This window comes from Canis lupus, chromosome 1, assembly GCF_003254725.2.
Source record: "Canis lupus dingo isolate Sandy chromosome 1, ASM325472v2, whole genome shotgun sequence".
Taxonomy (NCBI): domain Eukaryota; kingdom Metazoa; phylum Chordata; class Mammalia; order Carnivora; family Canidae; genus Canis; species Canis lupus.
In genome coordinates, this window is record NC_064243.1 from 44,291,234 (window position 1) to 44,317,791 (window position 26,558).

General features: G+C 41.0%; 1 protein-coding gene across 1 annotated transcript in view; it reads right to left on the bottom strand.

The window, feature by feature from the left end:
* The window catches only part of CNKSR3 (CNKSR family member 3), an 86,622-nt gene that overhangs the window by 18,797 nt on the left and 41,267 nt on the right, over positions 1-26,558 (bottom strand). The window contains exons 2-5 of the mRNA XM_025422587.3: positions 14,852-15,015; positions 8,278-8,480; positions 7,476-7,563; positions 2,553-2,594 (exon numbers count right to left, since the gene is read on the bottom strand). Of these exons, the coding sequence (XP_025278372.1) occupies positions 2,553-2,594; positions 7,476-7,563; positions 8,278-8,480; positions 14,852-15,015 (497 nt within the window). The remainder of the gene's footprint in view (positions 1-2,552; positions 2,595-7,475; positions 7,564-8,277; positions 8,481-14,851; positions 15,016-26,558) is intronic.

Below are 26,558 nucleotides of genomic sequence, written 5' to 3' on the forward strand. Positions count from 1 at the left end.
ACCCAATGAAGCTTTGGCATTTGGACTTTGTATTTGCAATCGGAGGAAATAGTGCCACTACTTTGGCTTTGTTTAAAGAGTGCAGCTCTTATGTGAATTAAGGCCACTGAAGAGCCACGGACTGTACAGAAACCCCCATCTGGCAGTGAGGGAGAATCACCTATTCCCTGCCATTTGCAAGGTTTCTTAGTGATCACTCACATTGTAAGCATATCAAATACCCATACAGTTAAAAAAAATTTTTGTCTGCAATTTTTTAAAATAGATTTTCTTTTTAAAGCAGTTTTAGGTTTACAGAAAAACTGAGCATAAAGTACCGAATTTCTATATACTTCCTTCCCCATCCCAACTTCCAACAATAGCTAGAACATAGTTAATAATAACAAGATATTAAAAATATTTTGCTTTACTGTGGTATATCTGTTAGAACTGATGAACCAAAATTGGTACCTAAGTATCAACAAAAGTCCACAGTTTACATTAGGGCTCATTCTTTGTGGTGTACAATTCTATGGGTTTCAACAAGTGCATAATGTCTTATAACCACTACTATGGTACCATACAGACTAGTTTCACTACCTAAAAACCCCCTGTGCTTCACCTATTCACCTCTCCTGCCTTTCCCACAATGAACCCTTGGCAATCACTGATCTGTTTACTGTCTCACAGTTTTGCCTCTTCCAGAATGTCAGATAATTAGAATCATACAATACGCAGCCTTTTCAGATTGGCTTCTTTTTCTTGGTAATGTGCATTTAAGGCTCCTCCATATCTTTTCATGGCTTTATAAATCATTTCTTTTTATGAATAATATTGAATATTATGAATAATGTTTTATTGTCTGGATGTGCCAGTTTATATAGTCACCTACTAGAGGACATGTGGCTGCTTCCAAGTTTTGGCAGTTATGAACAAAGTTGCTGTAACATTCTGTACAGGTTTTTGTGACCAGATAAATACCCAGGGGTAGAACTGCTAGATCGTAGGTTAAGAGTAGGCTTGGTTTTGTAAGAAGCTACTACAGTGTCTTCCAAAGTGGCTGTACCATTTTGCATTCCCACCAGCAATGAACAAGAGCTCGTACTGCTCTACATCCTTGTCAGCATTTGGTGTTGTCATGTTTTGGATTTCAGTTATTCTAATAGGTGTGTAGTGGTATCTCACTCTTGTTTTAATTTGCAATTCCCTAATGACACACGACGTTGAACATCGTTCCCCATACTTATTTGTCGAATGCCCATCTTTTATGCTGAGGTGTCGTTCAGATCTTTTGCCCACTTTTTAATTGAGTTATTTTCTTATTATTGAGTTTAAACAGTTCTTTGTACATTTTGGATACAAGTCCTTTATCTTATATGTGTTTTAAAAATACTTGTTCCCGGTCTGTGGCTTGTCTTTTCACTCTTAACACTTTCATAGAGCACAGTGTTCCACCTCAACCACCTTAACAATTTTTCCTTCATGGATTCTGTTTTTGGTGTTGTATGTAAAAACTCATCAGCAAACACAGGGTCAACTTAGATTTTTTTTTTTTTTTAGATTTTATTTATTTATTCATGAGAGAGACGGGGTGGGGGTGGGGGCACAAACACAGGCAGAGGGAGAAGCAGGCTCATGCAGGGAGCCCGATGTGGAACTCGATCCTGGGTCTCCAGGATCAGACCCTGGGCTGCAGGCGGCGCTAAACTGCTGTGCCGCCGGGGCTGCCCCAACCTAGATTTTTTTCTGTTATCATCTAGGAGATACACAGATCTGTGCTTTACATTTAGGTGTATGATCTTTTTAGTACTGGCTCACATTCTCTGACCCCAAACATTGATCAGGTAAAATTTCTGAGACATGAAGATCCCTATTCAGTGTTCTCCATGTAGAATTAACAGGGGTTATGTGGTTGTCTCCTTCAGTCAGATTCACCTAATCTTTCAAAATTAAGCCACCAAAGAAATCAGGAAATTCCAAAGAGTGATTTTTTTTTTCCAAGGGGGAGAATCCAAGAAGTGACACTTCTTACATTCCCCCAATTTGTTTAGCCTTCCTATTTATGGAAAATATATTTATAGCAGTTTCATTGCTAAATTCCTCAACATCAGTAGGAGGAAGGCCTTATCAAAAGGGCACAGGCAGGCTTATGTCAAAGGAAGGAAGTGATGATGAATAGTAACAAAATGCTCTTTAAACAATCACAGCACATCCCCCCTCCATCATAAAGTTTTTGCCAAGGATTTTTTTTTTAATCAAAATGTTCCTAAAGTGAAATATGCAGATCAGTATATCCCTGATTAACAGGCTAGCTGGTAATTTAAGTATAATTGTACCTAATGAAACAGAGACTCCCATCTATGCAAGTTAAGCACAGGAATTTTCACAGTAATCTTCTTGTTGTTAAATAACTTTTAATCTTACCTCGCTACCTAAATTAATAGATTCAACTCCCAAAAGCCAATATTTCAAAGTATATCCTAAAGGAATTAGCCACAGAATTTTTTACTTGAATTAATGTGAGTCCCATTGGTTTGGGAAAAGGAATTTTACAGTAACTTAGGTATACTTACTACAGCTAAAACTTTATCTTCCATTTCTGCTACAAGGCAATCCTAAAGAAGGAAAGAAGAAAAAGAAAACTGTAAGAGCTAGAAATTTCCAAAAACTGGTTACTTAGCTCTAGAGGTACCCAAGACATCCCGGGTGTGCCCCTCACCCTGCAGCTCAAGGAGTCCAGCACTGGGTGCAGATGGCACAGAGGGGGACATCCACCTCCTCCTAAGGTCCTACTCTCTCCTGACTGAAGGAGCTTATCATCCAGGGAATGCATTTGACCGATTACTTAATCAGAAAACCTATGAAAAGAACTGAACTGGAATCCACCAACCATCTAGACTGGGCAGAGAGTAGTAAGCCAGAAATCAAGTCCAAGAAACTGGACAATGGCTCCCAAATGTGACCCCGTGCTCAACTAGCACTTGGCCAACAAGCCAGGAATCTTTTAGCTCTGGGCCTGCTTGTAAGAATAGCTTTCAAATAAGGGCTTGAGTAAACGTAGCCACAAAAGTTTATTTTAAGCACCACTGAGATTAAATCAGATATCTCAGTCCTTAATAAATGAAAAGCGTTCAACAAAACATTCATTAACACACTGCCAAAAAAGTGGTCTTGAGGTATGCTATTGATGACATCAAATAAAGGGCTGGAATGCAAAGCATTATTTACTCAGCTTAAGAACAAAAGCCTCGGAACTGTATGAACCCAGTTGGCTGATTATAGAGGTCTCCATTGTCCTGTCTAAAAGTGGTCACAATGAAGCTGCCATGTGAAACTCTCAGTTCTTCTAGAACTGGTCTACAGCAAAGGTTTCCCAACTCCATAGCAGAGTATGCAGGGGGAAAAATGGCCTAGATCCTTTAAGAGTTTATTTTGCACCATTAAGTATAATCCCAAACTAGGACATCCTAATTATTTCATGTACGTGAAAGATGTTAATCAACTCTTGGAACTGTCAAAGATTTTCACTTCAATCAAAAGTCATTTGATGTCATTTTTTTACTACTACAGGGAGAGGGGGCCTGGACTAGAAATGCATGATAATCTACCCTATACGATTTTGTAATCAGATTTTCAATGTCTTCTTAAAAAAAATTCTCTACTCAATTAAAAAATGTGAGAAACAATAATACTCCACTGCTCCCAAAATTTACACTGATTCTCAGGAAAAGAGCAGCCAAGTAAGAAAACACTCAAAAAAAAAAAAAAAAAAAAAGAAATTTAGAAATATATTTTTACATGCATGAATCTGATATAATCTCAACCTACAGGAGCAACTTCTGTAAAATAGAATAATTATAACTCAAAAGTATGATTTTCCTCCTCCCTCTTGTGTAGAGGCTTGACTACCACGACGGCTCAACTCATATTAAAACCATAAGAAAGAGAGAATTATTAAATAAATATCAATTTTAGCAAACAGAATACTTAATGCAGTCTTGTGCTAGAAATAAAGCTAATAATATGTGTTTATGATTTTTCATTACAAATCCCAAAATGATGTGATAAGCCCTGTCACTCTCATGAGATAATCACCCACAGACAGACAGCTCTTCTTGATACACCAGAACCCATGACTCAAGGTGGCTGTGTGACCTCGGGGATCCTGACACTTGATTCCTTGACAGATCTAAGAAGCCACCAAGAAAATGGGCTCCCTGTGGGGTGGGAGCCAAGTCATTAGAGGAGCTCTCCTGCCCCCCAAATTTGTTCAAGTCTGCATGCAAGAGAGCTCACTTTTTACCTTTTGCTGCCATGAATACAGGCTCCCACACCCATTGCTACTGGGAGGAAGCAGCTGCACACATGACTTCATGGTGTTTGGCATAAAGGCAATGGACTGGAAAAAAAGAAGTCCTGGAACCGAGTCACCCGTCAGGAGCCAGACAGTGGGGCTGAGCTTTGTCACATTCCTTGGTCACCTGGATCAGCGGACTCAGGCCAGCCTACCTGGCAGGGACCCAGCCAGGGCTGATATCAGGTGCCCCTTCCCTCCTCTGCACTTCCTTATTCTAACTCCATAGCAGCTGAGGTGACTTGAGCCTATTTCTTCCTCCATAAAGCCAACACGATCAACCCTAGCTCAGAGATCTGCTGAGAAGTAAACATGATCACATGTCAAGCATGTGGCACATGACTGAGACACAACCAGCTCTCGTGGCTTCTTTCTCCTCTGCTTTCATGGCCACCTTGCTTTCTGTTCAGTCCTCCTGGGCCACTTTCTCCGCAGTGGACTCTGGCACCTACCCCTGTCATTTCATCTCCCACCACTGTGATTGCAGGTTTCCTGTCATCACAACTTTACGAGGACAGAGCAACATACAGAGTTTCCTTCGTCTGACAGCAGAGCCTGCAAACTGGACGGGAGGTCTATCCGTGAACTTGGTGTGGGGCAGCAGCTGAGGCATGCTTACCTAGACAGGTGCAGGGTCCTTACAGGGGAAGAGCAGCCACCACGTACCCTTCAGATCACGAGACTGACACCTTAGCCCCAAACAGAAGGACACAAAGTGACGAGAAAGAGGAGGGCAGACAGCAACATGTGGAGGAGAGAAAGGAGCAAAAGGATGAGCAAATGTCTCCCCTCACAGATGGAGACGAAAGTAATAAGGAAGGACCCCAGGAGAACATGATCCTTGTCACCGCAAAGAAGGGCACAATTTTCATTCCTTAAATTTCCCAGAATAAAGGGATAAGTGGAAAAGCCTGGTTTCTTCCGGAAAAGTCAACAGACCTTCCGCCAAGAAGTTTTGAAGAAAACTGAACTTCCCCTCGCTGTAAGAGAGCGTGAAGCCTCCTGGCTCATCCAGGCTTGTCGCTGCCATCACAGAAAAAGGAGTTCAGCTCACTCATCAAGTTTGTTATTTCTAACCTGTGTGCACACAAAAATTCACTTGCCAAAGCACCTGTGTTCTCTGACTGCTGAAGAAAACATATGTTCACAAGAGCGAAACATCTTTTTCAATCTAAGTGCACAGTGATACTCCCATGTATGTTCAGATTTGGCCAATCTCCATCCTTAAAAATTGTTCAAATTTAAATAAACAAACAAAAGGCCAAGAACAGAAAAAAAAGAGCAACATACTTGTTAACTTCCTCTCCTTAAACCATCAAGTTTGTTGCCAGAAAAGCAGTACAAGGCATGATTTTTTATGTTTAAAATTTTTAAGTGTTAATTTTTAATTCATTAACATATAGTGTATTGTTCATTTCAGAGGTAGAGGTCAGTGATTCGTCAGTCTTATATAACACCCATCAGTGCCCTCCTTAATGCCCATCCCTCAGTTCCCCACCCCTACCCCTGCCCCTGAAGCAACCCTCAGTTTGTTTCCTAGAGTTAAGAGTCCCTTATGGTTTATCTCCCTCTCTGATTTCGTCTTATATTTTTCCCTCCCTTCCCCTATGATCCTGTTCTGTTTCTTAAATTCCACATATGAGTGAAATCATATGATAATTGTCCTTCTTTGGCTTATTTTGCTTAGTGTAAGTTCCATCCACTCTAGTTCCATCCACATAGTTGCAAATGGTTAAAATTTCTTTTTTTATGTAATATTCCAGTGTGTGTGTGTGTGTGTGTGTGTGTGTGTGTGTATACACCACATCTTCTTTATCAAGGCATGATTTTTATATTTCCTACTTAAATGCTATGACTTTTTGTGGGCACTGTGCTTTACATATATTATTTCATTTAATCTTCATGCCAATCTTTTACAGTAGATATTGTTATTTTCAATAAATATTTTACACAATTTCTCTATATCTAATTTTACACAAATATATATGTGTGGTCATGTAATGTTCTTTATATGAAAAAAGTGTTTCTTTTCCTTCCTGGGAGAGCAGGGGCTTGACTCCTATGCTCCATCCCTACTTCTCTCCCTGCCAAAGTAAACCCAACTTTTCTTCCAAATTACCTACTGTACTTCCTTCCTCCTTTGTACACAGGCGGTGTGTGTATTATAAATACTTCTATGCATACATTTTCATATTTTGGGGGTCACCATTTGTCATTATATTACACTTTTTTCCCCTTTTATTCTTATTCAACAATTATTGTTATAAAAATCCTGCCAAATAATCTGGTATGGTAAGTATTAGTATTCTCATTTTACAGACCAAAAAAATGAGGCTCCTAAGTTTTAAGCAACTTTTCCAAGGTCCCAGGGCTAACCAGTGGTAGAGTTATGATTTGAACCTATGGCTGTCAGTCTCTGAAGCATCAAAGGGAAAACAAAAACAAAAATAATACCTCTTCCACCCCCTAGGTTTGCGCTAAATTTCGCCTGATAAGTGACAAATTCACATCAGCTTCTGGTCAAAACCATTATCTCATTACTTAAATACACATTTAAAAATCACCACTTATCATGTGCCAGGCAGTGTAAGGCTCAAAAAAGGCAGGGGGCAAAAGTGATGAGGATGCTCAGCAGGCACCATTCTCCTGATGTGAACAGTTCAAGATCTGTACCTCCAATGGGGAGATTTTTTTCCTACCATCAGTTTATAATAACCAACACCTCTGTGAGTACCAGGAAAACACCCTGAGACGACATAAGCCCATTTGATCCAGGCAAGCACAGATTACTCAAAATGTGGCCTTTTCAACGAGGGTCACTCTAGTCACACATCAAAACCTGAATTCCACCTCAATCCAGCCTGTGCTCCTTCCCCCCTTAGCATTTCTTAACCTTATGCCACTTGGTTACTCCAGAATTTCTATTTAAAACAAAAGAAGGTAATCTTTGATGTAAAAGGCACTGGTCATTTTTCAGAAACCATCTGTACAACACATCAAGTAAAAGCCTTTCATCTTTCCCCAGTTGGGATTCAGAAAAAAATGGCGCAGAGCAGAGAAGTGAAAAGGACGTGAGCCCTCTGAAGAATAGGATAGGGCAAAGGAGGGAAACAGTGTTGAAAAGCAACAATGATACACTGACCTTCTGGACTGTAGTGGTCAGGTCCAGGCAAAGCTGGATGATTTTGTTCTTCGTTACTGAGAAATCAGTGATCCCCGTAAATGGAGCCCTGGAAAGCAACAAATGTTCTTTAAAAAAAAAAAAAGGGTGGGGATCCCTGGGTGGCGCAGCGGTTTGGCGCCTGCCTTTGGCCCAGGGCACGATCCTGGAGACCCGGGATCGAATCCCACATCAGGCGCCCGGTGCATGGAGCCTGCTTCTCCCTCTGCCTGTGTCTCTGCCTCTCTCTCTCTCTCTGTGACTATCATAAATAAATACAAATTAAAAAATAAATAAATAAAATAAATAAAAAATAAAAATAAAAAAAAAAAGGGGGGGTTGTGGGCACCAGGATCCTGCACCATATATGCTGAAACGCATGGCCACACCACAGGCTGGCTCAGAAGACTTGTCATGCAACTGTTTCCTCCCCAAAACAGGAATGTGAACAGAAAAGAGACAGAGATGTGCTAGATAAAAACACATCATAAAATGAGCCAAAAGAATTAATGTTCCTATAGAGGTCAACTAGGAGCCTTCAGAGCAGCCAAATAATCATGAGCATTTACCGACAGTGAAGCACAGCTTCAGCACGGTTCCAGACCTTCTCCAAGTGGAGCTTCATTGGCTCCTGCCATTCACCCTTTGAGTAGCCTCCAAAGGGACCCTAAAATCCCCCACAGAGCCAGAACCCCTGCAGAGGTGGAAGTGACAGGAGAGGGACAGGCCTAAGTGCAGCTCGGGCCCTCCACTGATTGGACAGTTGAGTGCAGGCGTCACTTACCTGTCCAGCCAAGCTAATAAGGCCTTGGCCGCACCTATTAGCTCCACCACGGAAGTCAGGAACTCATTGGGGGGCTTATGGGAAGTGTTTCCATCATAAGCCGGACTTTTCCGCCGGCTACTAATGTAATTTTGTAAGTTGTGGGAAGATGCCCGCAGTTTCAGAACTAAGTTCTTCATATTATCGGTTTCCAGGCCATAATTCTGTGGAAAAATAAGATCAAAGGGAAAAAAATCAAAACAATCAACAATGTCCAAACTCTCATAATCACTCAAAAGCCCATCGAGCAACTTGAGTAACTCTAACAACACCACAAAACCCTCCATGATTTACCCATGGTGCCGATCTTCCCCACTCCAGCTTCTTCTGTTCTGCATCCAGCTTACTCCAGTCTTGGGGATTTTGTTCTTGCTAGCTCCTCTTTTCAAAATGCTCCTGCCACAAATCTATGCATGGACAGCTCTTTCCTACATTTACATACTAGCCCAAAGGTTCCCTCATCTTTGAGGCTTCCCTGACTATCTAGGGTAGTAGTTTCTCAGCCGAAGCCCTACTGACTTTTAAAGCCCAGGATTCTCTGTTTTGGTTGGGGTGAGGGGGAGAGGGAGGATTCCCATACATTGCAGGATGTTTAGCAGCACTCCTGGCTTCTACTCATTAGAGGCCAGTAGCACCCTCTCCCTAGTTGTGACAACCAAAGAGGTCTCCAGACATTCCAAATGCCCCTTGAGGTCACTCCCCAGCACATCACTGATCTGCCACTTCTCTGAACCACCATGTTGGGCACCATCTTCCTCCACGGGGACGCAGAGCCTGAGAGCCGAGTTCTGTGGCCAGCTCACTGCCATAGCAGCAGCACAGCAGACAATCAAGTATTCACCAATGGATGAATTTCCATCAGGTGAGACTAGCTTGCCCAGAAACGGAGCAGCACTGACCAAATGTCAATTCACCCAAAATGTAATTTCCGTCTCTTGAGTTTATAACCTGGGTTCTTTCTGGATAACATTCAGCTTACTTTGGTACTTTGAAAAAAATGAATCACATGTGATAGGTAGAGAACAAAACCCAGAGGCAACACCTAAATCTAAGATGACTTTGGGGGAAGGAGGGATGAATTTCTGTATTCAACTGCATGTACATTCCCCAAGTTGGTGTTTCATTATTTTAACAAAAAATTAAGATATTTCTGGGGTATATTAAATTGTTTCAATGGGATCCCAAACCAAAAATGTGGTGCCATTTAAACATTAGGAATAACAGAATGGCCAATATTACTGAATACGTACTCTATGCCTTTCCAAGATTGGGCCAACTGATCAACGAGTATTATCTCGGAGAAAAAACAAGTGAAGGTGGAAATGATAGGCTCTCTTTTTTACCGGTGATGAAACTGAAGCACAGAGCCATTAAATTCTCCAGAGAGGTGGGATTCTAAATCAAGGCCATCAGCAGTGAGGGCACAAAGTTTTGATCGCTATGTTGCATGGTCCCCGTCCACGCTCCCTGCCCAAGACAGGACAGAAGAAGACAGAAAACAGGATGGGTAGTTGACAAGGAAAAGAAGAGTAGCCAGTGGCCCTGGGTCTACAAACTACCAAGCTGGTTAACTCCTCCCAAATTCTATCCTGACCTGCTCCATCCCCCGATGTTCAAGAAGTTAAGGTTTGTATAGTAATAAAAGTTCCAAGTAACTTCTGGTGACACTGACTGTAGCTGGGTTTTCACTACAGTAAAATGTTCATGAAGCTTAAATTTATGTTGCTCCCTATAGTAAAATAAAAAGTGCTGTTTAAAAAATTTAGATAAAAATTTTGAGAAGAAGTGCACAGGAGTGGCTCAGTGGTTGAACATCTGCCTTTGGCTCAGGATGTGACCCGGGGTCCTGGGATCGAGTCTGCATCAGGCTCCCCACAGGGAGCCTGCTTCTAACCTCTGCCTGTGTCTCTGCTTCTCTGTCTCTCATGAATAAATAAATAAAATTAAAAAAAAAAAAGAAATTTTGAAAAGAGTACAATAAAAAAAAAGAAAAATATTTCCCCAGATCCATTAAATGGAAGCTGTCTTCAACAAGATTTAAAATTTTCATAGTAAAAAAAAAAAAAAAAAAAAAAAAAAAAATTCATAGTAAGTACATTATTTCATAATTTTATGAAATAAAATTTCCTAATAAAAATGTTTGGTCTTAACAGTAATGTTCTATCCAAATCTCATATTCCTTCATATTTTTCCTGTCATTTTCTACAGACTAAAATATGACATTGTCCCTCAACAGAGAAGACAAAAGTAACAAAGATGGATTTTCATCATGCTTTTTAAATTCAGAGAATCAAAGACTCACAAGTGAATGGATAAAGAGCCACATAACAAGCTTGTTTTGAAGGACTTGTAACTAATTAAAGGGAACTGTCCCCTCATTCAGTCAATTACTTAGGCTGCCAACTTCCATCAAGAGTTCTGAACTAAACACAGGGAAGTTAGCTTTCTATAATCGTTGTCACCAGAAATGACTTGGGACTCTTATTACTACACATAACATTCACTTCTTGAACTCAAAGAGGATTAAACACATTTCAGTGTTTTGAGAATTGTTAAACTTCAATCTCATATAAACCTCCCGTTTTTAATATTCAAATAAAGGGGAAGTGTTGCTTCTTGTGAACTGGTTCTTTTCATTTCCACTCAATGCACTCGGATTCTGGTTTCCCACCCAAAACCCATCATGGGACTGGAAGGATGAACAGAGGCAGCTATAATGGAGTACAGTTTTAACAAGATAGAAAGAAGGAGCAAAGGAAAGACCATTCCTTCCCCTTCCACCCCATTCCACACAAGAAGAGAACAAGAAACTGATTATATTAGCTCAAGAGAACCTCTAATGTAGAAACATAAGAAACCTCTAATGTAGAACCTCTAATGTAGAAACCAAGTAAGGAATGAAATGAGTGTCTGAAAATCTGTACACATACATAAACCCTTCTGTGGATATCTCGATCCTTAGAGGTGAGCCATCAGGGGTTACCACTTCCTGGTCTGGCTAGAGAAATTACACAGGAGGCAGGCAGATTCCCACTCTTCTAGTGCCCTAATTATGCACATTTTAGCTAAAGATGAATCTTATACTTCTCTTCTACCTTCTTTTCCCATTCCTCCCGACCCTGTCCATGATCTAACATGTGTGATGAAGGTATGGCAGAGACACACAGTCTAAACCATCTCACTGGCTTGGATCAATGAAGTCACAACCTAAGTACTATATTCCACAGTTTTTCCCAAAGGCATTTAATATACTCATAAGCAAGATAAGTTAAATACAAACTGTCAGCAAAGATTACTCTGCCTGCATGATTTCTCCCCATAATGAAGAGAACACTATTTTAATGATTTGCCATAGATGGGTAAATGATGAACTGAATAATGTCAGGGATATACAAGTGCAGAGAAGTGTCCTGTGCAGGTAAATATATTATAGGTATTTCATTTAAGCACACATTTAGGTGGCATCACTTAACATGTGTACTGATTTGACTTTGTTCACTTTCTCAACCTACTTCAATCTTAAAAATGAAGGACAGTTAAGTGTCTGACTCAGGCCCTGATCTCATCAGAATAGTCAGATTGAGCCCTTGCAATGGGCTCTGTGCTCAGGGGGGAGTCTGCTTGAGATCCTCTCTCCCTCTCTGCCCCTCTCTCCCTGTTGTAGGTGTGCTTGCTCTCTCTCTCCAAAGTAAATAAATAAAATCTTTAAGATATATATTTTATATATTAAATAAATTAATATTTATATATTATATATTTTTATATATTTCTATATATAATATATAATATATACATATATGTGTCTACCTTGGTAACTAGGGTTTGATTGATTGGGCAACAAAAATGGGTTACAATTATACTTTCTTACTCTCAATCACACCCTCCAGACTAGTGTAGGTCAATAGAACCTGTTGCAATTAAGAAAATGCTCTCTATCTGCACTATCCAAATCTGATAGGCACTAGCCACCAGTAGCTATGAGCACTTGAAATGCAGCTTAGTGAAACTGAGGAACTGAATTTTATTTCATTTTAATTTGTTTTAAATAGTTGCACATGGCAAATAGTTGTCCTACTGGAAAGAGCAGCCCTAGAGTCTGCCCCAGAGAGGTGGAGAAAAGTTGGGCTCAGACTCTGAATTCAATCCTGGGAAGTGGTCTTGGTTCTACTTCACAATACAAGCCCTGTCTGAGCTGCACCAGCTTGCCAAGGTCAATATTGGCCAAAGGCAGTGGTGTTCTCTCTTGGCTCTCTTCTCTATCTGTGACTAGATATCTGTGGACCATCTGCTCACTGGTTTTGGAATCTTCACCAATAGCTAGTCCCTTTTTTAGGTTTTTATCCATTGTATCTGCCCTGTTCTTTCCAGAACTTTCCAATGGTTTTGTTTTTTCCTCTCTTTAATCTAAATTCTACTCACTTCCTGTGCATCACAAAACCAGCAGCCACCAAACCAAGTTTACATTACAACCTCTTTTATAACCCCAGGGCCAACAGCAAATATATATTAACTGCCGAAGGGGTGGGTTGTTCAAGGGGAAAAATTATCACTATATATACAAAGATTATATATAATGTAAATGGATTAAACAAATAGTATAATTAACATATACATTTATAATAGGAACATTTTAAAGGGAGATTATATCAAGATGAAAAGATACTTTAATCAAATTCTAAAACCCTCCCCAACCCAGGAAAGGCACACTCATTTGAGAACCCTCCTGTGACCCTCCTGTCAAATGCCTTCACTGGCACTGTACTGCACAAAGCATGTCCAGAATGAGTTTGAGGTCAAACCTTTGCCTACAAAGGAAATTAGAAGGAAATTGTAGGAGATAAAATGCAGCTTTAGGTTCTGGCATTTGTCCAGCTTTGTTCGCTTCGGTCCAGTATTTTAAGAGGTAGGGAAGGGGTAAAAGCAAAGAGGCAGTTGCTGTGTTTATTATCTGGCTTGCTATAAACTACATGCCTCTAACCTACCCTTCCTCCTCACCTCTCATACTGTGCATTGCAAAGTAATTTACTTGTCCTCAAAGCCCTTCCTCGAAGTTGAAAGAGTCAAATCAAATGAGCAGAAAAGATGGAAAAGTGATCTTCCCAGAAAGTATAATAAAAGTAAACTCAAATATGTTTCACTGAAGGAAAAAAAAAAAACCACCACCATACAGCTTTAATAATAAACAGGACTCTAAGACATCTTCTGGGCAATGCAACACACACATTAGTGTACCGCCACGTCCAGGGAGTGTTACTGTACAGATGGGGAAAACAGACACCGTCGTTTCCCCAGAGGTCACAGAGCAAGGAGTGTGTAGCAGAGCCAGGATTAGAATGCAAAAAAGCCGGCCTCCCAGGCCAACACTCACACCACTTGGCCACAGCGTCTCCCCCGTGGCAGCTCATTTATCAACCACAAATAATTTCCCCATTACTTTTGTAAACAAGAGCAGCGCATCTCAGAGCAGGAGACAAAGCTCTGTCCATTTTAAGAAGAAGAATATGCACAATGCAGCAAGTGTTATATAATCAACGGAACGCAGACCAGCAATGGCAAAATAATCGGGAACACATTCTTTCCCACCATTCTCAGTGATGTAATTGTATATGCCCCTGGCTCAGGTTCACGGCGTTACTTAACCCAGCCTGAATGCTGCGGAATGAGTCCAAATCCTGACAGTTGGGGAAACTGCATCCTGAACGTGGCACCACACAGACCAGACGTGGATCCCACCGGATGGCAACCAGTTTGGAAACACCATGCCCTCACAGGTGTTTTTAGCCCACGCCTAAAAAAGTTACTCACGCAGCCATGGGTGTGATGCAAGAGTCACAACCTGGCAGGATTTAACTCATTTATGTTCAAGCCAAAGCTAATCCTCTTGCAAAGTGTAACTACGTTCACATTCTTTCCCACCTAGCTACCATTTCATAAGGTGATTACTGCAAGCACAAGCAGCGGTTATTTATATATCACAGATACCTGGGAAACATAAAAAAGGTTTTTATAGTAACAAAAATACATGAAAATCAATCGATTTCTCATTTTGGTTTAGAAGAGGGCATTTTCGTTCAGGACCATCTCCATCTTTTTATTCTCCACAGAAGATAAGAAAATGAAACTAACACAGACTTTTTCTGTAAAAGGCAAACTTCTTCTTAAAAGGCAAGATAGTAAATACACTGGACTTTGGAGGGCAACACGGTCCCTGTCACAACTACTCCACTCTACCACTGTAGCATGACAGCAGCCGCAGACAAAACATAAATAAACAGGTATGGCTGTGTGCCAATAAAACTTTACTGACAAAAGTAGCAGGCCAGATTTAACCCAAAGGCCACAGTTTGCCACGTCTTAATCTAGGAAATGATTTATTTTCTTCCTTTTTTTATGTTGTTTCCAGCTTATGCTTCACTTCAATGGATCATTAATAGAAGATGATGCTATGCTAAATCATGAATGAACATTGAGGATTTGAGAGAATAAAGATTCTAAAAACATCACCATGGCACAGATCATCTTTTCCTGAACTAACCAGTGCACAGAGAAGGTCGACAGCCTCCAACACAAGTTCCTGGTGTCCAATTCGCGTGACCCCCAGCTCCTCAAGATCCTGATGCGAAATCTTCAGCAGCTGTTCTCCATTTATCTTCTCTCGTTCAAATTTGTGGACATACTGCTGCAGGCAATCATCTAACCCTACCAAAAAAAAAGCAGAAGTCTATTATTGTCATTTTGTTTCCTTTACTCAAAACACTGCCCACATTTACATGAACTTCAGGAATCTCCCAATTATGTTCCAACTATTTGACTGTCTATACGATGTATATCCCACCTGATGGACACTTGTCAGATGTGTCCTCATCTTGTCATCTCAAACAGGTCTGCAATGTACAGCTTAACATTTTCAAATGGATTTAGCACAATTTTATGATGGTTACCTTTCCATTCCCTTTCAACTAAAATAATAAACACTAAACCCTTGCCGACTTGGAAATGCAAGTTATGCATACTAGACATATGTCTGTTTGCTAAGCAGTCTTCCTTTGGGACATCATCCCTGTCCCAGCCCATGTGCTCCCAGTGGACTTGGCAATCAAGATGCTTTGCCACAGTCGCTGGCCACAATATTCGACCCGCCGGCCAGTTATAGGTTCAAGGATGACCAAGCAGAACCAATCAAAATCGTCCCTGACACAGGAAGATAGAGGTTCTTCCTTTCCAGTTGGAAGCCATAAGGACACAACTTTGGGGATGCTGGTAGTCATTTTTCTGATCAGTTTTCTGAAAATAAATCCATTTGAGAGGAAGAAAATATTCCAATAATATCCTATATGCTCCTAGATCTAAACCTGCTTAAGGATACTTCTATCCCTACTATTTTTTCACTTAAATTGAAATAAATCCCTTTACAGCTTAAGCTTGTTTGTGCTGTGTTTCTGTCCCTTGCAACTGAAAAAGTTCTGATGAATACAGAATCCAAAGGAGAAGATACCAGCAGTGGTACCAGAGAAAGGCAATGTTAAATGGGTTAGCTCATGGGACTTTTTCCAGGTCAAATACCACTTCCAACAGTGTTGTATTTTAATGTTCTTATATAATGATTGAGATAGATAAAATAGGTAAGACTAACAGGACTTGGGTATCTTTATGCCTATAGAGAGAACTCCCTGGTCAACTTGTTTCAAAGGTTTTACTAGAATAAAATTTTACACTGAGTCAATTGGTCTATTCAAGCCTAATAATGAAAGCCACCTTAGTGTTTTCAACAATGAGGCTAAAAAATGTTTAACCCCAACATAGAAGGCATGTTGCTGTCCTCTGCCACCCTCAAACACACACACACACACACTTCACTTACCCCCAAGCTCTGCCATGTGGGTACTCTAGACTAGGAAAAGTAGACACAAGGTCTAGCACTTAGTTTTAGCAATACTAACGTCTATGGATCTTAAAAGCTGATGTGCTAGGTTAAATGATAACTTTCACCATTTGCCTCCCGATAAGATATAACAAGAAGAACAATGTCCTTACAACTATTTGGGACTACCAAATATAGGAAGAGGCGGTGAGAAAAAATCACTTTAAGGTGATTTGGAACCCCCTCATCTTCCCTCAAGTGACACCTATCTAGCCAAGAGGCTCCATCACACAGCAAGCAAAATTAGAGACACTGACATGAATCCAGCTCCACTTTGATGGCCATGAGCCACAAGTGGCCATCAGGGTGTGTGAGTGAATCAGACAGGCACTGGACGCTACCCAAGTCAGCAGGTATGGAGATGGATGCCACCACCCTGGCCCCAGGGCTATAGGCACTGTGTTCCAGAGCCCTGACACTCAGGGCCATCTGCAGAGGGGTGGCATCTATCTACAATCAGCAACGGTGACGAGGGCCAAGAGCTAAGGAGAGCCTCCTGACAGCTCTCTTCACAATTTATAGATGACTAAATTAGGGTGCATGGGGGCTACATAACCTGTCCACAGGCACACAGCTGGTAAGATGCCAAGAGAAGGATTTTTATAGCCATCTTCTTTAGCTCACTATGGAAGAAAAGGCTTCAAATGCAAATCAAGACCTATTTGGCACAAGCTCTGATCTTTCACATTCTACCCAGGGAAACACAAGATTATAAAAATTTCTCTCCAAGCATCTTCCTGAAAAAAGCAGTAGGGTCTAATTACAAACACTTATTAAGAGAGAATCACAAAACCTTAGAGGTACTTAGAAGGCACTGTCATTGAATCCAAACAATTGGGTAAGTATAAGCAAAAGTCTTAATTACTATGAATTTCACCCTAAATCACTTAGCCAGTTCTAAGCCAGATCACAGCCAATATCCTGCAATTGCCTCTCCATTGGGATGTCCTCTTCCGTTGCCCAGTTTTAAGCTTAAAAATGCATTTTTGTTTTAATGATCATAAAAGTTTAGGACCATCATGTAATACGTTTAAACTTTGTTGTGGCCAAACTGTTTCTCCCCAAAGTTATATGTTGAAGTCCTAATCCCTGTTACTCAGAAAGTGGCTGTATTTGGAGATAAAGCTTTAAAGATGTGATTAAGTTCAAATGAGATAATCAGGTTGGGCCCCAATCCAAGATGATTGGTGTCCTTAGAAGAAGAGGAGACATACATGGGGGCGAGTCTGCGTGAAGACACAGGAAAAAGAAAGCTATCTACAAACCAAGGAGCCAGCCCTGCCGACACCAGGATCTCAGACTTCCAGCTTCCAGAGGTAGGAGGAAATAAATTTCTGTTGCTTCATTACCCAGCCCATGGTACTTTTCTATGGCAGCCCCAGCAAACCAACACAAATGTAACAGTCTTTCGGTTCATTATTCATACACATGTCATAAACTCTCATAAACAAAACAAACAGGGACCGGTAGACTTAAAGTTCATGCTTACTGTGCCAAGCAAGCTCACTGTGCAAAGTAAAGTATAAAACAGAGATTCCTGTCAGTTTTCATGTGCAGAGTAAATCAATCCATTAAAATTAAAGTGAAGAAATGGATGCAGCATGGATGTTCATTAAACTTCATGCACCATGGATGTTCATTAAACTTCATCCCTGAATAATAAGTAGAAATAAAGATGAGGCCAGATTCCTCTTTTAATTAACTGAAGGGTTTCACTGAGGGAACAGGATTTCAGAAGTAGCTTGAGAGCATGAGGAAATATTCTGGACACAGGGAAGGGGGAGGTGCGATGAGGGTTCTTGATAGGATGAAGGTTGTAAATATGATCAGAGAGAGAGAACTTGAACAATACAGACGAACATTTCCCTGAGAGGAAGGCCAAAATCTCCTTAAGGATTCTGGGGGAATATAAATGACCTAACCTCAAATAATCAAAAGATCCCTGACATATAGGATTATCAATTGGGAATGCCATGTTGCTACTGACCTAAAAACAGCATCTATAGTGGCATAAAAACTTCCTCCCAAGGGATAAGTATGTTGAATATGTTCGGGTTTAAATAATGTTGCCCCCAGTTTTATTATCCCAAAATGTTATGGCCTATTAGTCATATCCCACTGATCGGAATACAGTCAAACATTTGTAAACAGCTAAATTATTTAAACTGTTACACAGCCCCACAAAGGAGGAGAAAATCCCTAATTTCAAGGAAATTGGTCTAATCATTTTAGAATTTGAAACACACACTTTGACCTCTTTGTCACATGTACCTATTTGCCAGATCCTTGCTTCTAGGAACTTACAGAACGTCTAGCAGAACCGAGAGAAACACATCATTAAATAAAATTAAACACATTCCATTTACACAAATTAAACACATAATGCAATGTGCAATAATCAGGAAGGAAAAGGAAAGGGAGCTCCAAAAGAATGCAAACCACAGTGAGGGAGGCCCAGACTTCCTCCACTGTCCCCAGATCTGGCAGTGAATACTCTTGAAGTTTCAAAGAAATCCCAAATGGGAAAAGGAAAGAAAGAAACCACTCACCCCAGTGGTAGAATGAGACAAGGCAGTAGTTATGAGCCTGAGTATCAGTACTGATCCCACTTCTTGCTAACTGGAGAAAGTTCCTTAGTTCTCCGATTTGGAAACCACGGATAACAACACTACCTACTGCACAGATTCATAATGAAACGGAAAGGGTCGTTATCTGGAATGGGCTTAAAATACAATGAAGCACATAGTAAATACTCTGCAAATACTGTTAAATACAAAAATGTGATTTATTCAGCTCCTCAATTTGCTAAGTGTTCAGAATAAAAGTTGCTAGGGAGACACAGAAACTCCCAAATGCTTTTAGGCAGCCACTCCTGGGAACACAGTAAACTAGAGACAACAGCTCACATTACTGTCCTCCCTAGGAGGTGTTCCCAAATATGAGAGCCTGCAATAATCATCGATTCCACCTGAAAAATGTTTTCTGATTTATACCAGAATAGAAGCATCATGAAAGCTGAGGCTTCCTTTTGTTCTCTGTTTATCCTCCAGCATCTAGAACACTGCCAGTGCTTAATACTATCTGTAGAAGTACATGAATGTGTTAAGAAAGACAAGGAACTTCACAAAAATATTAATGTCACACCAATGAACAAGCCACCTGATTTTGCTTTCCCATGCGAGTTAGTAACTAAAGAGAAGGAAACTGCGGGCTGTGATATCATCTATAGGTACATGCTCCAAGTTTCCATGTTTCAAGATTAAAGAAGGTCATGTCAACATTAAGGAAAAGTATCATGCACAAAACAAAACACCAAAGTAAAATTCCAGACCTTGACAAGATACTTGTCCCCTACTAAAAATGATTCTTTATTAATTAATTAATCTCTCTGAAGTGTGGGAAGGCTTCTGTACACAAAGATTAAGAAGTTAGAGTAAATGATCCACTATAAAAAACATAGAACTATTCTCTTCTTATTTTCTGCAGGAGATGACGATCAGATCATTGACTACATCATCTTCCTTTCTGCTGGTGAGGCCCCCTGGAAGGGCCTCCCTCTCCATGGCTATGCTTTTGGCCTGTGTGCTCAAGTCAGCAAAAACTATAGTTCTACAAATATAGTGAGCCTGGATCAGTCTTACAGTATTTTACACCTAGTACTTTTTTTTTTTTTAAGAAAATTTTTTTAAAGATTTTATTTATTTACTCATGAGACACACACTGAGAGAGAGAGAGAGGCAGAGGTAGAAGCAGGCCCCATGCAGGGAACCTGATGTGGGACTTGATCCCAGGACTCCAGGATCATGCCCTGGGCTGAAGGCAGGCACTAAACCACTGAGCCACCCAGGGATCCCTACACCTAGTACTTTTGATCACTGACTGAAGCATGTTTTAACCAGACGGTTTTCTCCTGTTTGATTCAGAAATTGGTTTAGCTAAAGCTTATAAGCTCAAGTCTCATTCAGGACTTTTAAGGGCCACAAGTGACAGATGATGCAAATAGAATCCAGGGATGCAGTATTGTTCAACCAGGAGAATCAATTACAGATCACACAAATTCAATTTAGGTCAACACAATTTATGGTACAACTATCATGTGCATGACTTTCTACTGCGAAGGAGATGAGGAACAGATCAGTTTTTGATGATCTCAATCGGAGGCAAGGAAACAAGACTTGGGTCACATATGTGTGTGTGTGTGTGTGTGTGTGTATACATATATGTAATATATACATATATATACCTAAAATATTATATATATGTATATATTATATATATTTATTTTTAAATAAATATTATATATATATATGTGTGTGTGTGTATCTAAAATATTCTTGGAATTCCCAACACTTTTAAAAACATGAAACAGTAAAGACCTGACATCAAAGTTCTTCTGCCTTCCCAATTGGCTGACACTCCTGATCCAATTTGTTACAGTATCTGACAAACATGGTCTTTTGCTAAAGATTAAAAAAAAAATCAAGTTTCCAACAAAGCTCAACATGGTTAAGTTTCTATGTGGGCATAATATGATTAACGGAGCAAAACCAATTTCAGAGCATGCCAAAATTTAGCATCATGCTGTACTGGTAGGACCTCCAAGGGCCCTTTTATGAAGTGAGCCATTCAACTCTATCCCTTTAGAATGGCTTTTTTTGGGCATCCTGGCTTTACTGAAGTCTTTAGACCTTAATTTTAAAACTAGCTGATAAAACTGGCTTAAATATGGTAATCTAAGTTTTGGCAATAACACTATGTTTGAGACATGGGGGTGTGTAATTTTAAAGGATTGAGGAATTCTTCTTGCCTGGTTGGACTGGCTCTTGAATGACTGACCTTTCCTAAAGAGTCAAAGCTAAAACCAGTGTCACTAGGTAACATGGGGGAGAAAGGGAACCCAAGTGCCACCTCTCAGGGGCAGCCTGAGACAGAAGGGCACACACCTAACTGTCCTGTTGCCTTTGCCCCTGGAGGCCTCTGATAGTAGCACTTCTTCCCTCTAGTTCAGAAGGATCCAACTTCTTTACAACCTCATCCTCTGTCCCCTGTCAGTCTATCCACTCTGAGGGAAGAAACTGCAGCCACATATACCCTTTTTTGGCTCAGGATCCACGGTCCTCCCTCATAGATCTCAAGAGGACAAGGAGTAGCATGAAAAGGAATACAAACTACACAGTGCAGATAATACAAGCACAAGGAAACTATAAAAAGTGGTAAGATCTAACGAGAATCACTTGAAATGTGGTGTCACATGCCATTTATGAAGAATCACACCTAAATATGTATTTGTCTTGTGATTTTTTTCTTTTTAAAAAATGTTTTAGGGACACCTGGGTGGCTCAGCGGTTAAGCGTCTGCCTTCAGCTCAGGGTGTGATCCTGGAGTCCCAGGATCGAGTCCCACATCGGGCTCCCTGCATGGAGCCTGCTTCTTCCTCTGCCTATGTCTCTGCCTCTCTCTCTCTCTCTCTCTCTGTCTGTCTCATGAGTAAATAAATAAAATATTTAAAACTAAAAAAAAAGTTTTAATCTTTAGCTTTTCCTTTGGAAATGTCTATTTTTTATGTTAGGTTTTATAGTATCCCTTCACTCTGTCCCCTTCATCCTATGTGACTGTCACAGCTAAACCCTCTTGCCTAGGTTTCTACAGTCATCTAAGAAACTGGCTGCCATGCTCAGTCCCCTCTTCCTTTTAATTCATCCTCTACCATTCCATCCCAGCAAAACCATCCTACCCTTTACAGATCCAAGTCCGTGAGCCCTGGAGGGTCTGTCCTCTTCCAAACTTCCCTGCACTCCCACTTTTCTGGGACATTCATTTTTCTGGTGAGAATGTAGAAATGCTTTCTCCAAAAGGAACAAAAGTATGACTCTCAGGTTAGCCAATTCAGATCACGGGCCAAATTCGGCCCACTGCCGGGTTTTGTAAGTCAAGTTTTATAGGAACACAGCCACATTCTTTCGCACATACTGCCTCAGGCTGCCTTCACGCTACAGTGACAGAACTGAGTGTGTGACAGAGACCAAGCGGCCCACAAGGCCTCAAATATTTACTATCTGGCCCTCTACCAAGCCCTGGTGTAACTAACAGCAGTGACGAGTACAAAGTGATGATAAACCTGCCAAGTGGAAAAATAGACGAGACCGGGATTTAAGTGAATCTGTTTTTTTCTTTTCTTTTCTTTTTATATTTTTCAAAGAATCATTTTATATAACTACACTGAATTAAAAGGCAGAGAAAATGCTATCTCCCCTCCACCACAAAAATCCTAAACATGTTTCAGGACACTTCTTCTTACAACTTTTTATCTATTTTATTTTACTATTTCCTTTTGGTCAGTTCTTTTTTTTTTTTTTTTTTTTTTTTCTTGGAGTAATGATAAAATTCACCAATTTTCAGTGCACAACTAGATGAATTCTGGCAAATACATACCATGATGTAACCACAGCACAATCACGATATAAACACTCTATCACCCCCAAAAGTTCCCTTTGCTGGTCAGTTCCCTCCCTGCTATCCCTGGTAGTCAATAAACTGCTTTCTACCAAAAGGAACCGTATTTCTTATTCTGGCCTTTACTCCATAGCCTGCCTGTGTTACCCTGGTTAAACCACTTTTCCTCACAGTTCTTGGGCTCCTCAAACACGGATGAGCTGGCTCGGATTAGAACTGACACCCATGCATACAACTACCCACGGCTCTGATTTTCTCAGTCATCCTGCCACACACCTCTGGTTAAATGTAATTTGAAGAAAGAGGACCACCACACAATGCCTTGAAAACTGGATTAGAAGACCTCTTGGTTCCTTTGAGGTGTACAAGTATATGCTCTTATAAACATGTCTGAGTTAGCATGAGTTACCTTCACTTATAATGGCCAAAAATGCAGAAGGAAAAAGACTGCCCAGAAACTTAAATCTCAAACATCCTCAGAGCCGGAAAATAATGAGCAAGTGAATGAAGTTGGTCTTGGGGAAAACCCAGTCCGGTTTTCTGTGCTGATGAGAGTCCGAACATATGAAGTCATCCCTATGGCTTCTGTTGCCTTCAAAGCACAAGCTGGATGAAACTCAAACACATGGAAAGAACCAGCAACAAGAGCCCTGGAAGCCCAATTAAGAACCAACCAAGTTCTTTCACTATATTATTTATGGAATGAGCAACTGCTTTTGAGGAGGAGGGACATGGTACTGGACGTTTTTTAGAGCACCAAGCTGACAGCACAGTAATGCTGAAGACCAAGTATAAGTCTGTGCTCTTAACCATTTGGGAAAAGCTGGTCCACATATCACACATCACTAAGAGGGTACCAAATACGGAGCAATAAACCCAGGCTTCAATTTCTTACAAGAAGCAATAACAAGGAGAGCAGACGGCAGTCAGTATTTTGTTTCTAAAGCAAACTCAGCTTTCTTGCTAATAACTAATGCCTTCTAAGACTTATGTCACTCCAAAGACATCAAAAAATGTAACCAAGAAACAACCACTCTTTGGGTTTCACTGCAGAAGCAGACGATCCATTACCGAAACAAAACTTGGAAACAGCAAATATATCCATGCCAGGATAACTTAAGGAGGTAAAAATAGAAAGACTACCTTAGCTCAAAGATTCGAGTTACCCAGAAACGGTCAGTCAAATGGCTTACCCTCATTTGAGGTTTCTGCACTGGTAAGTAATGCCTTCCAGCTGGCAATTTTCACCAGGAAACTCTGCGTCAAAGTAGGCTTTGCAATCTGACCCTGTCCCCTCCCACCCTCCAACAGATGCAGCACCACACTGTGAAAGGGACCCATCCTGCCATCTCTTAAGCATCCTGAGACTAGCCATGAAGGAAGTAGTGCCCTGAGTGGAGACATGGGAAATGAAAGCTGCATTGTCTGCAAACATCTTTTTCAGGAGATCCTGATCCTGAGCTAAATACTAAAAAAGAACTGACAAACGCAAATCCTGATGCAAATCAGAAGCAACCAAAGAACCAGTGGTCTAAAAAAGATGATCAGAATTCAGAATACAGGGCAGCCTGGGTGGCTCAGCGGTTTAGCACCGCCTTCAGCCCAGGGTGTGATCCTGGAGACCTAGGATCAAGTCCCACGTCGGGCTTCCTGCATGGAGCCTGCTTCTCCCTCTGCCTGTGTCTCTGCCTCTCTCTCTCTCTCTCTCTCTGTGTTTCTCATGAATAAATAAATAAAAACTTAAAAAAAAAAGAATTCAGAATATAATGGCAGTCCCAAATGTTCAGCTTTGAGTCCTCCTCCACTGCCTGCTGCCCTCAGAAAAGTATCATGAACATGAAAAGGTAACACTGAGGGCAGGGAAGAAATCTGACATTGACTTATGTATGTCTCAGGGTGGCTACTGTGTCTGTGTATATAAGGCTTATACAAATATCCCAGTAGATGTTCAACACAAAATGCAAAACAATTTTTTCAGACTCCAAAAATAAAAACAAAGTTGTGGAGGCAAACACAAAAGATTTCACAATGCTCTAGGGGGAAAAAAGTGTACTTTCCAAGGCTGGTTGGTGTAATTCAGTAACCAAACCACTGTATCCAATTCTGCAATGCTTGGACCAAAAGGGGGGGGGGGGGCAGGAAGAGTAAAATGTGCAAGAGGAGAAAAGAATGTACTTCTCTCAATCTAAGCTGTGCCTTCCCCTGCCTCTAACACAACTTATTTTTGTCAAAACTATAAATTAGATTTGCTCTAAAACCAAACATTGGCTACAACTCTTATCACTGGCATGCTCACAGTGAACCGAGGGAAGAATTAACTAGTTCCTCACACACAGTAAGCCTAAGTTTCAAGCACTGAGGAGAATCAACCAGTAGGTGGACCAGGCAGTGACCATGGCAGCAAGCCTGGAGGCCAGCCTTCATCTCTGCCCATCACTTGGGTGTCCACACTGCCCAGGGGAAAGCCCCAGTGTTGGGGGTGGGGGAGACACAACACATGGATCACTTCTGTTCCACCTGGGCCCATCAGGGTTTCCAGGGAAAGAATGCCACTTGCCTAGTCCTCTACCAACACTGCCATCATCGCTTCAAAGTGCACAGTCCCAACAGCTGGGCTGCATGTTAAATGAAGCCCCTGGGCTAACAGGAGGCTGCACAGTTTATAGAGCACCCGCACACATGGTATCTCATTGCTCTGTGCAATGACCCTAGGGAGGATGCTGGCCAGGTTGTAATTACCTCCACTCCGTTGATGAGGAAGCCAAAAGGAGAGAGTGGGTTCCCCAGGACATCATGCCAGTAAAAAGGCAAGACTAACACAGAACCCAGGCCTCAATCAGGCTCCCAAACCCTTGTGGGGTCTGAGGTGGTCAATGAAGAAATGAAAGGATGACAAAGAGACTGAATTAAGCACATTATTTCACAGACTATGTTTCAGGTACCATGTTGAACACCACAGAAACGCTGTAACATACAACTGATGTTCAAGTCACTGAAGATTAAAGGACTGTAAAAAAAAAAAAAAAAGGAAAGGACTATTATTAAGCCTATTTTATAGGCTAGGATCAGCGGTAAGGCAGAGTAATTAAGGAACAGGGCCTCCGGGGCCAGACTGCCTGGACTCAGCTCTGCTACTTCCCAGCTGTGTGACCTTGGGCAAGTTACTTAACCTCTCAGTGCCTCAGTTTTTTCATTTACAAAATGGAAAAGATAGCAGTACCTAACTTGTGTGGTGATCTAGATGATTAAACATGTTAAATATTCTTAAAGCACTAACAATTATGATGATAGACACACAGTAAGTACTATTTAAGTATTTGTGAAAATAAAAATTTTAAGTTTTGTGTATTGTTTTGTTTTTTTTAAGACAAGAAAATGGGGTTCAGGGATGTTTTAAGTAACTGACCTGACATTGTACAACCAATAAGAAGCAGAGTCAGGATTTCAGCCATTGCTGAGCACTGTGCAGAGAAGCACAGGAGCCCATGTGGGACCAGGAGGACTTGGGGTCAGATGGCAAGAAGCTGACATCATGAGCAGCTGAAGCTTTTTTGTGCAGCAGGAGATGGGGGCCACGAGGATGCTGATACAAGGAGGATGAGAAAAGCCAAAAACACCTGCTGATTTGGGGACAGCAATGGAACCAGTTGTGAGGCATCATCAGTCTTTTCTGATTTTTTAAATGATGGCTTTACCGAGATAGAATGCATGTATCAGGGGATCCCTGGGTGGCGCAGCGGTTTGGCGCCTGCCTTTGGCCCAGGGCGCAATCCTGGAGACCCGGGATCGAATCCCACGTCGGGCTCCCGGGGCATGGAGCCTGCTTCTCCCTCTGCCTTTGTCTCTGACTCTCTCTCTCTCTCTTTGT